Below are 13,970 nucleotides of genomic sequence, written 5' to 3'. Positions count from 1 at the left end.
AGAGATGAATGAAAAATGTAATCCAAACAAAAAACACCCGCTTTCAAAGAAAACAAACATGATTTAATTACATTAAGGTCCCTTTAAATCAGATTTTTGAACAACAGTCAAAGCAAAATACATAGGCAGTATTTACCTGGAATTTGTAGTAGTACACTGATATTTAAAGAGTTTCCTTTAATAAATAAGAATAGGTACCACTTCATTTTTAAGCCCAATGTAAAAATGCTTAAATCAGTTCGGAGTGATTTTTTTTATCATTTTTCCCCCTTTTCATTAGTTTTATATTTTTAACTGAATGTGTTGATTAGTAAATGGGTTCCCACCAATGTATCATTCTTTTAATGAAAATAATCATCTATATTATTAGAAATTGTCATTTATTCCCACTAATAAAAGCACAAATTAATAGTCTGATAATTGGTATTTTTATTTATTATTATTTTTATTGTTTTTGACTCTTGGTTAACACAATATTATTATTAATAATATGTGCGTTTTAAGGTTTTTAACAGATGTAATATATGTCTATGAACCGCCCCTCCGCTAGGGGGCAGTGAAGGTGCGAAACACCAGAGCACAATACGCATCTGGGTGGTAGAAGAAGCCCAGCGGATCACTCTCTGCTGCTAACAGTCGCCAACCGGCTAATCTCCTGGACAACGCAGTTTGAAGTTATTTTAATCCCAGTTTTCTTTATTGCCTCTTTTTTTTCACACCTTATAATCAAGCGACTTTATAAAACGTTGCCGGTGATAAGTGCTAGGTACCCACCGACGGACAAGTTTAATCACACTATATGTTTTTGACGCTGTTCCTTCCACCGAGGATGCTAGCGCATGATAAGCAAGCCAGCTAGCTTGCAAATCTGAAGGAGCGAATAAGCAGCGCTCTGGATGCTTTGAAGTGCAGCGAGTTTTTGGATGAGTTTTTTGTTGCATCATGTCAAGCAGTCGGACGCAACAACAAGGCGGCGGTGGTGGCGCGAGTTCAGTACCCAGCACCAGCAATAGCAGCAGCGGCAATGCGAGCAACGCCGTAACAAGCAATGGGAACAATTCTGGAAATGTTGTGCCCTCCCGGACTCTGCCCGCAGCCGGAGAGGGGGGCTCGTCTGTGCCCTCTCTGGCCACTGTACCGTCGTCCCGGGGCGGCTTTGCTTCCCTCAACAGACCCTCTGCGTCCTCAGGCAACAGAAGGAAATCCCTTCACCAGGCACCCTTATACAACGGCCTCTTGAATTCTTATGAAGATAAAAGCAACGATTTTGTCTGGTTAGTTTTTTTCCAGGAATTATTTCAAACTGTGCTTTAAGATTCCCACTCCAAACGGTGGATTTTGAAATGTTGATGTCCAAATGTTTTACATGGTTTTTCTGTCAAAACAATTTCAGTCCCATTTGCTTCGAAATGATAGAGGAGGCGCACATGACCAAGTGTGGACACAGTTTCTGGTAAGGGTTCATTGTACATGAATGGACAGTTTGTCAGTCAGTGTGTTGAACTTGCTGATCAAGATAGCTGTGTAAAAAGGAAATATTTTCAAAATGTTAAACATTCTAGTTTTATGTTTTGGAAGACAAAAAAATTAATCAACTCCCCCTCACATATTTACAGCACTACAAATTTAAATTTGTCAGCTGCAACCAAAATACTACTTTGATAGTTTTATTGCTTGAAGTTTGTTGCACAGTTGGGGAATGTTTTCAAGTATTCCTCTTTTGCTTTTTACCCCTCTTGCAGTTACAAGTGTATCCGCCAGAGCTTGGAAGACAGCAACAGATGTCCCAAGTGTAACTATATTGTTGATAATGTGGATCAGCTGTTCCCAAACTTTTTAGGTGGGTATTGTGAGTTGGTGTTGCGCTTCACCACCTGTTGAAGTCTGTTTGAAGACTTGTTTTTCGAAACTTTTTTGTGTTGAGTTTGCATGTTCTCCCCGTGCACGTGTGGGTTTTCTCCGGCTTCCTCCCACAGTCCATAAACATGCGTCATAGGTTTTAGGCTACATTGGTTACTCTCTTAATTGTCCATTGGTGTGCATGTGTGTTGGGCTGATTGTATGGCAAACTTGGCCCAACAGTAGCCAGGACATGCTCCAGCCACCCCGTGACCCCGAAAGGGATACAGTGGGTTAAAAAAAAGGATGGGTGGATTAATGGATCTCTCAATTATTGGTGGTTATTAGGAATGCGTTGATTCACTTAACCAATGATTGGGCTCAAACTGCAATTTTGGATCACAGTTTTGTTTCGGTTCAATGTATAATTTGTGTATTACAAACTGACAACAAAAAACTAATAATACTAAAAAAAGCTGTCTTTTTAATTTGCTAAAAAAAATTATCAAACTCAAACTAACTCCAGGCTAATCTAAGAAAACATTACATTCAAAATTCTTCTTAAATTTATCACATAAATAAACTGGTATACAGTAGGGATACAATGATTCTCTCTCCCCATGATTATGCAAAAGTCCCACTTCAATCATCTTTTGATGCCGTGTAAAATCGTCTTTTAATTACGATTATGCCGTTTTAGCCACACAAAAAACTGTCGTTTTCTAGGACATAGTTTCTGCAGAACTGCAGTAGTTCATCAGAAATCTGCCTCCTAGTTGTGGGCGGGACCGTTGGCCTGGTGTAAGCTGCAACACTTCCCTTCAGGCTTTTCTTTACAAATTCTCCCGCTAGCTCACAGCAGTAAGCTAGCGTACAGTTTTGAGCCAGATGCCAGCTCAGAAGAGGCAAAGACACATCTGTACATGGATTTAGTCATTTACCAGTTCGTTCATCAGAAAGGAGCAGAGTAAGGAGCTTTGGGCCCATCGATTGAAGATTTTGACATTATAACTACAAGCTTTTTCAAATGGGAACGTTTTTTTCTGCTCCTAAATCTCAACGATTTAAAGAATAAAGACATATTGGGAAATGCTTCATTTTTAGTTAGGAATATCCTCCATTCATGAGGAAAATGAACACCAAAAGCATGATTTTCACTGGAGTGGGACTTTAAATTTAAGCCCAACTTTGAACTTTAACATACTGGTTTACAGTAGAGATGCAACGATTCTCGTTCCTTTGGTTTAATGGTGTAACATAGTTTTTGATCGAGAATTGTGACATCCCTGGTTGTTATCTAATTAGATCAAATGATGTCCGATTCATAGGTGAAGTTCACAGTGTTCACTTTGAACATCCTTGACACACTTTGCTGTGTTTGCTGTGTTCTTACCTATCCCAACCCTTTACTCTAGTAAACGAGCTGATCCTTAAACACAAGCAAAGATCAGAGGAGAAGAGGCTAAAATTAGACCATCCTGTAAGTACATTTCATAAATGCCTTTATTTCTGTTTTTGTTTTTCTGGTATTTTCCAACCTGCCAGTGACTTCTCTGTGTTTCTGCGTTGTCGTCCACATGGTAGAACGGTTCTCGGTGGCAGGTCTTCCAGGATGTTTTGAGTCCTGATCAGGAAAACCTGGATCTGGCAAATGTCAATCTGATGTTGGAGCTTTTGGTTCAGAAGAAAAAGCAGCTGGAAGCTGTAAGTGTTTCTGTTTCTGTGGTTTTAAGGTTCTTTGCTTCTCCATTCATGGTAACACTTTGGTAAAAGGCAAAGTTCAGAAAAGAAATTACAAAGAAAAGCAGCCACGTAAGGATTGGGTTCATCATACATGATGCAAGTAGATTAATGCGGTTACATATGAATATCTTCTATAAAGTGATTCCAAAGTAAAAGTATGTTTGCACATCTTAAAACTATTGAGCCCAATATGTTAAAGAAAATAAAAGTACAAGTTTAGGTAAGTAAAAAATATCTTTGAATATTGTTTGTCTTCGGAATAACTTTTTTTAGACGGTTAAGGTATGATGGAGATTGATCCCGTTGGTCCAGTAGCGGAGTAAGAAATTTGCATTAAAAAGTCAAAAACTGATGTGATGTTTGAATATTACCCTTGAAAATGTTTATTTATGTATTTCTTTATTCAAGCATTCCTGTTAAATGAGATTCAGTTTGAGCTTTCTCCTTCCAGTAAGAGTATATGTACACCGTGAGCTTAACAATACTTCTAGGAAGTGAAAGTATACAACGGCAGATAGAAATATTTTAAATGTCATTTCCAAGGGTTGTCTTGAAACTAACGGCAGATGAAGCTGAGACGATTGTTATCGCTGGCTGTTTGTAGACACAGACGACGTGTGAAGGATCAGCGATTAATGGAAACCCGGCATATCCGCTTTTTATTTGGTCAGTTTGTAAAAAGGGGAAGTCGAAGCCGCAGCTTAATCTTGTTGACTTCTCATCTGCAGCATCAGCATTGCTTAAGAGCCGCAACAAGTTACAAAATCTTAAGCTGCTAATAAATTGCATTTGTTTCTTTTGTTTAAACTTTAAAAAAAACATTTATTTTTTGGTACTTGAATGTGCCTTTTTCCCTAAAAATGTCTCTTCGAGGAAATAAAATCAACTCCCTAAATGTTTGATTGGATTTAGTTTAATAACCTTTAAATTATTTCTCCAGTTCTCTGTAATGTCGTGTAAATGTTTCCACCATATTTATGCTTTTTGTAACTTGACAATGCGGGTTGTGAACCACCCCGGATCCACTCCCCTGTGGATCCAAAGAATTAAGGACTTTGTTGTAGCTGTGTGCCACCCACCTACAGGGCACAACAAATTCCAGTAAATTCCCCTGTTATCCTTCTCCGTTTTGAAACAAGCCTTTAAAAAATGAATGTCTCACTGAGTAGCATATCTTCAAACTGAAGCTGCACTCTTTTTTTTAATGATCTAAACTCAGAAGTTCTTTTTTTTCTTTTAAAATGTCCCATTGAATCTTGCTAAACATAAAAAACAAAAAAAACAAAGCTAAATTTGTTCCATTTTTGCTATGTTTTTGGTGTTGACAATTCTTTTCCAATGTCAAAGAAGAATAATTGTGATTAGTTAATGTACTTTTATTGTTGTTTTAATTTTTGGTGGTTGTGTTTATCTGCATTAGGAATCACAAGCAGCCCAACGACAGATCCTCATGGAGTTCCTTAAAGAAGCTCGGAAAAATAAAAAAGAGGTACAGAGATGTTGTTACAGAAGCAATTTATGGTGATAAAATAGAAAAAAGAAGAAAGTTTTTTAGATGTTTATTCATGAAAGTTAACCTGAAATCATTTTATTTGTGTTTTCGTCTTAAACAACAGCAATTAGACCAACTTCAGAAAGAGCTCAACTTCCTTGAAGAGGACATTAAGCGTGTCGAGGTACGTTCTCTAGGTTCCTTTTTCCAAACCTGCCATTCCCACTGCTTCCTGGAGTCAAACCAGTACCAGGAAGAAAGACCCATTTTGATTAAAAAATGAAATTTGGGCGCTTTTAAAATGTTCTTGTAGCATCTATCTAATGATGGAGGACATATATTAAGAAAAAAACCTCAATTTTATTTCGGACTATTTCAAATTTGAAAACACTTGCCAAGCACAGGCATTTTCTTTGATACGACTGAAGTTGTCCTTAGGCTCCATATCAAATATAAACCAATCCGTTTCTCCTAACAACAGAAACAAACAGCAGTCTAACCGTTTTTATTTTTTATTTCAACATGTACAGGAAATGAGCGGACTTCACTCCCCAGTGATGGAAGCAGAGTGTACGGTGCCAAACGTCGAGACGCCCTCTCCAGGTCCAAGGTACCGAAACCTAAAAATCCTATCCAAAAGGAAGTCAATACAGAAAAAAACCTTTGGCATCATTCTTTACAAAAGTGTCCTCCTATTTTTGGATGTTGACGTGTGATGAAAACATTTTGTGTGTGTTTTTTTTTCTCCTGTGTAGTTGTAGTAGCATCATTGAGCCTGCAGATTACACGCAGCCTCCAGGATTTGGTGGAAGCACCCAGGTATGAACTTTGCCTAAAAATGTTGATTGTTTATTGCAGAATAAAAATTTCCTGAGCTGTATTCTTTTAATTGTTTGTCTAGGGAAAACGACAGACGTGGTACAACAGCACGTTAGCGTCGAGGAGGAAGAGACTGACGGCTCATTTTGATGATCTTGAGCAATGCTACTTCTCAAGCAAAATGTCACGCATCACAGGTGCATTTATTTATGCAGCAAAGGAAACTGTATTTTTTAATAGAGAAAACAAAATTATTTTGGGATAATTTCATGTAGTTTCTAATGTCACATAAAGTATCAGTAAGATTTAGGGTTGAAATAAGGATTTAATCCCTATTCTTCCATTACCCTTCCAATTGTAGAGGCACTTGGAGGCGTAGGGTTGTCGCAATCTGAGGTAGTTCCGTGTTAGACGTTAACATTTAAGTGTAATTAATGACTTTTTGTTTTAGCATGACCTTTTTAAAGTAAAAAAACAAAACCATGTCAATTTCTGGGCGCTGGCCGTAGCTGACCGGCGACTATTGATGACGTCATCGAGTGGTAGTAATGTAGTAACCCCATTTTTCCATAACTCTCCGTTTGGAGGGCTAAATTTAGGGGTAGGGAGAAGCCGCAGAGGAAGAATTCTGATTCGGCCAAGGTTTCTGTTGTTTTGCTCACTGTTTGGGTTTTTTCCGCTGACATTTTTTGTCCTGTCTTCAGATGAGGGTAGGACCTTAAACCAACTGGATGACTTCATGGAGTGTTTGTCCAAATTCACACGCTACAACACTGTGCGGCCACTGGCCACACTGTCCTATGCCAGCGACCTCTATAATGGCTCCAGCATTGTCTCCAGGTACAAAAGACCAAATACTAAGCTTGTACTTTACTCTCAGGATTTATAGAATCTTATTTGGGGGAAAATTGTAATATTGACCCTTTAACACCAGAGATGTTGCTGGTGACACCTAAATAACACGTTATTTGATATACCGTAACTCTTGGACTATTTACGCGATCAACGGGAAACAGCTGATTTTTGTTGATCGCTGAAGGAGTTCATTACTGTGAAGTGTTGCACGTCGGCGCAAAGCTGCTTTTTCTCCGCTGCACTTGTAATCCACTTAACTTGCGTTAACTCTGTAAACAGTTGAAGAGTGAAAGCAGGGGTGCTCGTAACATCGATCACGATTGAACAGTCGATTGCGATGTGATGGTAAGCCATCAAAGATAAATGTATTTTTAAAAATCTGTCAGAAAATCATCATCCTCGGCGTGAAATACGCCCCTTGATTGGCATGCAGAACGGCCAATTGAACATCCTCTGAACATATGTCACTGTGTTTAAAAACACTGAGCTTCTTTTTACTTTTTTTCTTCTTTCTCTGAGAAACCCGACACACAGCGGGGCCGGCAAAGCCCTGGTTTCCTGGGGAGGACCCCCGCGGCCCGCAGGAGGGTTTCTAAACCTGTCCCTGTTTGCGTGCCTCCTCGATTAGAAGCGTAGCCCCGTCTGACCCAGCCGTCCTGCCACGGCGCCTGCTGCCGGGCCCGCGGTTCAAGCCCACTCAGGCAGCAGTGTCTTTAAGCACGGAGCAGGGGCCGCCGTTGGCTCAGCCTTGGTTAACCCACCCGCGCTTTAGGAATGTCATGGTCCCCCCATTTTTACAGCAGAGCATGAAACGTGACTGTCAATGCTTTCTGTATCCATAATGAAACGCTTTGTCTGTTCAAATTATGTATTACTACAAAAAGAATAATACACACAGCAAAGCTATCTTCTCCAATATATATATTTATATAGATATATATCTATATATATATAGATATATATCTATATAAATCTATATATATATATATCTATATATATATATATATATATATATAGAGAGAGAGAGAGATAGATAGATAGATAGATAGATATCGATAGATAGATAGATAGATATCGATAGATAGATAGATATCTATAGATAGATATCGATAGATAGATAGATAGATATCTATATATCTATATATATATATATATATATATATATATATATATATATATATAGATATATATATAGATATATAGATATAGATATATAGATATATAGATATATATATATAGATATATAGATATATATAGATATATAGATATCTATCTATCTATCGATATCTATCTATAGATATATATATATATATAGATATCTATCTATCTATCGATATCTATCTATAGATATATATATATATATATATCTATAGAGATATATATATATATATCTATAGAGATATATATATATATATATCTATAGATATATATATATATATATATATATATATATATATATATATATATATATATATATATATATATATATATATATATATATATATATATATAAAAAATATAGGACGGCAGTTTAGCTCAAGGGGTAGAGCAGGTCGTCCAACAACCGAAGGGCTGGAGGATCGATCCCCGCTCCTCCCAGCCAGCTGTCGCCCCCCGGGCGCGGCCAGCCCACAGCCCACCGCCACCACAGGGAATGGGTCAAATGCGGAGAAAGAATTTCCCCATTGTGGAATAAATAAATTAAAATGATTAATTATTATTATTTATATATTACTGTAATAGAAAGAATTGAAACACTGGCACTAACGTGCTGGAGTTGAAGGGTTAAAGCCAAAATTCCGATTTTGTTGTCGTAGGAAACGATTACCGTACCTAAAATGAGGGAGAAGTCTGATCACTGACTCCATCTTCGCGTGTGTTTCAGTATCGAGTTTGACCGTGACTGTGACTACTTTGCCATTGCTGGTGTGACCAAGAAGATCAAGGTGTTTGAGTACGGCACCGTGATCCAGGATGCCGTGGACATCCACTATCCTGTGAACGAAATGACCTGCAATTCCAAAATCAGGTAAAGGAATTCATTCCTCGACAGAGACTAGGTTTTGCTTAAAACTGTGCTCCATGAATGAAAAAAAAAAAAGAATTTCAGATATGCACATATGAACAGGAAAAAAAAAAATTTCTGCCAGCTTTGGTTGACAAGAATCTACATTTGAAGATCTGTTTCTTCATTGCAGCTGCATCAGCTGGAGTAGTTATCATAAGAACCTTCTGGCTAGCAGCGATTATGAGGGAACCGTCATTCTGTGGGATGGATTCACCGGCCAGCGGTCCAAAGTCTACCAGGTGTGATGACTAGAGTTGAAAGTGTTGTGATAAAACTGTTCATATCCTTTTATCTTCTGACTGATTAGCCTAATCTGCAGTGACACCCTCCACTGTTGTTCTTTTCAGGAACATGAAAAAAGGTGTTGGAGTGTCGACTTTAATCTGATGGACCCCAAACTTTTAGCTTCCGGCTCTGATGATGCTAAAGGTAAAGATTTGGCCCTCGTCTGAACACGTCATCCTCATCAATCGTGTTAGAGATTTCCAACATTCTTTTTCAGTAAAGCTGTGGTCAACCAATCTGGACAACTCAGTAGCGAGCATCGAGGCTAAAGCTAACGTATGCTGCGTTAAATTTAGCCCAACATCCAGGTATCATCTGGCATTCGGCTGTGCAGGTAATTTCTTCAATCCTCACTTTATCTGCTTATTTTTCAGTTGGTTTAGTGTTTTTCTGCATTTGTTAAGAGGTTATATTAATTGAAATATCTTCCCACATCTACTTTAGTTATTCTGTTTCTGTATTCTGCAAGAAGGAACTAAACTCTGCTCTTATTTTGGTTCATGTTGTGTGCTTATTGAATAAAGCGTTTGGCAAAATCCTTAACAGCTTTTGTCGTCAATATAATATTACTAAATTAATTAAAAAACTGTAAAAGTGGAATCGTTCAAATTACCTTCAACAACCCCAACTCAAATTATAAACCACTCACTTTTATCACAAGTATTTTGGGGGTCTAGTTTCTCTTCTGAAATGCTTGTACTCTATAAAATTAAAGATTTTGTTAAAAATAAAATGATATAATTTTCATATGTTCTTCAGTCAAAGTTGGGTAGGGAGGTATGATTGTCATCGGCTGCATTTCTGAATTTCTTTGGTTGGTAACCATAAAATATTACATTTCAGAATTCTATGGGCACTAAACTCTCGTCATTCAGGAATTATAATAATTCTTTAAAAATGTCTTTGGAGACTTTTTAAGTCAATTTTAGTGCATTCTTCTACCAGATCTTTTTCATAGTTTGATTTTTGCTCTGTAAAGAAATTCTAGAGGTAATTTCTTAAGTTGTTTTTTTTTTTTACTTCTAATTTTTCACAACAAAAAGCACTTTTTTTTAACCCCTGAAAATGTTGCATAATGTAGGTGGAATTTATATATAAAAAAAGTCAAAACAGACAAGCTTTTAGAAAGAAAAGAGAACTGTTGCTCTCGCTTAAGATTTTGCAATTTCGGCTATTTAGATACAAAATACAAATTGATTTTAAACAAAGAGAGAGAGAGCCTAACTCCTTTTAACAGAACTGGATACAAACAGTGTTTTATTCTTTTTAGAAAGTAAAGGGACAATGTAGTGTCACGCTAACATATTCAAGGTTTTTCCTCAGTTAAGGAGCATTAAAAATGTTTTCTGTCATTGCTATATAATATTGTATTTCTTTTATTTTATTCAGCATCACATCTCAACTGTTTTTCTTTTTGTTTGTTTGAAAGACAATTAATCCTGAACAATCCAAAAGAACTTTATTATGTCCTGACAGAAGAATATCTATGAATGATCATAGATATTTTATTATAGGGGTATTCGTGTAAGTATTCTAACTCTGAGCAGAAACTGTGTGGTACTTTGCTGTAAGTTTTCATTCTTGGTTTACGTTCGGAGTGCAGCTAGGAGATTGGAAAATAAAAGACTAAAATAATTTTCTTTTTTTAGTACCAAAACTAACCACAGAGTTGCAGATCAGGAAAAAATGTAATGTTTGTGGTTTAATACCATCATGTTTTTATTGACAGAAAGCAACAACAGTTGTGCTTCATCATTTTCTGGCCCAATTTGAACATTTTGTGAAATTTATCTCTTTTGTCCGCAGACCACTGTGTCCACTACTACGATCTCCGCAACACTAAGCAGCCAATCATGGTTTTCAAAGGCCACAGGAAGGCCGTGTCCTACGCTAAGTTTGTAAATGGGGAAGAAATCGTTTCTGCGTAAGTCTGTTTACCTTTGCTTCCATCTTTAATGTTTTAAGTAATCGTGTATTTGTTTTTAAATGTTAAATATTTTAGTATATTTTAAAAATGCAATGACAGACAACGTCTTACTGCTTAACGTTTTCTATTAAGGACTTTAATTTTATTAATTTTAAAACTTTTATGTTAATAATACAATTAATAGAGATCATCCTGTGCTAGTGGCAAAACAGATCAACAAATATTTAACATTTAGTCTGGTTCCTATATAATCCTATATAACACATGAACAGAGGTGAGAAAAACACATTTTAAAGCTTTAAACGAGAGCCGCTAAGTTTATTTCTTTCACAGAAGCTAAATTGATTAAAATACGCTTTCATATTTTTAGCAGCTTTCTTGCATATTTAGACTTCTCAAACAATGCTTTTAAAACTGTAAAGAAACTACTTAATAACCAAAACTAAAAAAATAGGATAAAGAAGGATTTGTGCACACACATATAAAGAGTACATGTTCTGTGTTCATAGTTCGACGGACAGCCAGCTGAAGCTTTGGAACGTCAACAAACCTCACTGCCTGCGCTCCTTTAAGGGTCACATCAACGAGAAGAACTTTGTTGGACTGGCGTCAAATGGAGACTATGTTGCCTGTGGTATACGTTCATTTGAAACGTTGACGCTGATGTTTAAAGACTAGCCATTAATATAAAGTGTTTTTATGTCCATTTTAGGAAGTGAGAACAACTCCCTGTACCTGTATTACAAAGGACTTTCCAAAACACTGTTAACATTCAAGTTCGACACGGTGAAGAGTGTTTTGGACAAAGACAAGAAAGAAGATGACACCAATGAGTTTGTGAGTGCCGTCTGCTGGAGAGCCCTGCCTGATGGAGTAAGTGTCACTTCACTGGTCAACTATACTTTTTTCAATTCTGCCATTGTAAGCAATACTTTAAGGCTTTTGTCAATATTTTAAACAAGGCTTTCATTTACATAAAATACCTCTGATTTATTCAAAATGATTTGCTTTTAGGAGTCAAATGTTCTCATTGCTGCGAACAGTCAAGGAACTATCAAGGTTGGTGTTTTAAAAAATATACAAAAAAGATGTTTTCTTTTTAATAGTACCGTTAAATGTTTACAGCTCTTAAAAACATCTGTTTGAGTTTTTTTTTATTATTCCAGTATCAGTGCATAATTCCTCCCATTTAATGAGAATTTACCAGGAAAAAAAATACAATTGCAATTATTTGGGGGGGGGGGGGGGGGGGAGGGGGAGTGGTTTGTCAAAAAATTGCTTAATAAAGAAAAAAATGTCTTTAAAACATCTAAATGTCTGTATCTATTCCTCCCTGACAGGTTCTTGAACTTGTCTGAATTCCTGCCAGGCTTGGGCTATCATGACCTCTATCTTTAGGGGGGCAGGGGTCAGCCGTGAATGGGGAGATCGCCTGCTGATCAACGGAGGAGCAAAAAGAAACGGAATCCATCTGTTATTTCACTGAGCTTTGTGTGCGTGTGACATCAGACAAATGTCGGCCCGTGGCACCAGTACAGCAGGCGGAGATGTGCCGGCGTTTGAGCTTTACCGTTAAAGAACCAAGCTGGGGCACAAAACAGAGGAAAGCGGTTTTGTTCCTAATCCGTCACAGTTTGTCAGCCACAATACAACACCTCTCTCTGGTTTTATACCAAATCTTATTATTTTTTTACTTTTGACTTTTTAACTCTTTAACCATTTCTGTCAAAGGCAATTCAGATAAATGCAACCTCCTGCATTTTGTCTTTTAAAGGCCAAAGCACAAAACAAAACATGCAAACTTAAATTCCCCCTCTGTCAGCTGTCCAGTTTATTCCCTATTTGTGTTGTTCTTTTTGTTGTATATTTTGTTTGTTTTTCCAGATTGGGAGACAGCAGGGTTTTTTTTTTTTTTTTTAATAAAGGTGACTTGAATTTCATTTTGTCAAGTGTACAGCAGTTTTTCTGGCAAAAGCAACGTAGCATCTCAGCGTATCTTTTTCTCAGAACAAAATGATACTCCACGTGTTTGTTTCTATAACCACAGCTATTGTTGCTTGATTCAACCTGCAGTTAGTGGAACTGGACTTTTTGATGGATTAGGACTGTTGTAAACTGATAACCACAAAGCCTCAGATGAAGTTCTTTCAAAGTAGCACTGGGATGTTTCTTTTTATTTTGTTTTTAATGCACAACTGCAGGCATGAACTGAGTATCATTGCATTTTGGGCGCCGCTACCAGTTTTTGTGGAGTTCCACAAGGACATGTAAAAAAAGAATAATGGAAGGATTGAAGAAGCCACCAGGATCTGCCAATTTTATGATTGATGAATAAGAGAGGTGTTTTGTATTTGCCTAACAATAAATTATTTAAAACATTTTGGTATGTGTGCTTTTTGAAAGTCTTTGATATTCTCTTTAATTACAATGCAATAGGTTGCTTGGAAAATATGACAAACCAGCTTTTTTTTTTTAGTACAAATGAGGAAATCTAAGATAAAAAGTTGAGGTTAGCACATACGTAATTGTACTAAGGTGAGGTAAACTTTGTCCTCAGAGAGGAAATTTGTTCCTGGCCACAGAGCTACTTACCTGAATGAGAATATTAACAGTACACAGAACAAATAATTAAAACGGGAATATACAGAATTTCCAACAGACCTGACTCACCGTTAAGAACACGAATAATAAAATGTTTAATTGAAACCTTTACCACAATGCTGAAAATAATTTCAGTAAAATGCATTATCAATTCATAAAAGGAAAAAAAATCTACTGTTGTTAAAACTAGGGACTAAGTATTACCCAAAATGATAAATACATATAATTATGCTCCTAAAAGCAAGCAAGAAGAAGGCCGATTTTATTTCTAGATGTCAAGTACTATATTTAAAAAGATATTGAAAGCCTATTAGAATGCCAGAGCTGTATTACCAAATACT

At 36.8% G+C, this 13,970-nt stretch overlaps 1 protein-coding gene across 2 annotated transcripts; it reads left to right on the top strand.

Annotated features, from left to right (window-relative positions):
• The first annotated feature begins 549 nt into the window (after positions 1–549).
• Positions 550–13,408, top strand: cop1 (COP1 E3 ubiquitin ligase). Of its 2 annotated transcripts, none has more exons than XM_078935570.1 (20): positions 550–1,274; positions 1,394–1,453; positions 1,743–1,840; positions 3,255–3,319; positions 3,424–3,543; positions 5,003–5,071; positions 5,199–5,258; positions 5,605–5,684; positions 5,836–5,893; positions 5,976–6,090; positions 6,598–6,733; positions 8,634–8,777; positions 8,947–9,055; positions 9,164–9,245; positions 9,319–9,435; positions 10,908–11,025; positions 11,538–11,662; positions 11,741–11,901; positions 12,043–12,087; positions 12,369–13,408. In XM_078935570.1, the coding sequence occupies exons 1-20, from the start codon at positions 943–945 to the stop codon at positions 12,384–12,386; spliced, it is 2,112 nt and encodes a 703-aa protein (XP_078791696.1). In that variant the 5' UTR covers positions 550–942; the 3' UTR covers positions 12,387–13,408. The 2 variants fall into 2 exon arrangements, with proteins under 2 accessions (XP_078791696.1, XP_011484888.1); XM_011486586.4 differs by having other exon boundaries at positions 5,830–5,893.
• The last annotated feature ends 562 nt before the right edge of the window (positions 13,409–13,970 follow it).

Source organism: Oryzias latipes, chromosome 17 (assembly GCF_053564925.1).
Source record: "Oryzias latipes strain Hd-rR chromosome 17, Olatipes_Hd-rR_3.1".
Taxonomy (NCBI): Eukaryota; Metazoa; Chordata; class Actinopteri; order Beloniformes; family Adrianichthyidae; genus Oryzias; species Oryzias latipes.
The sequence above is the reverse complement of the archived record's forward strand: the minus strand, read 5'-3'. Positions and strand labels throughout refer to the sequence as shown.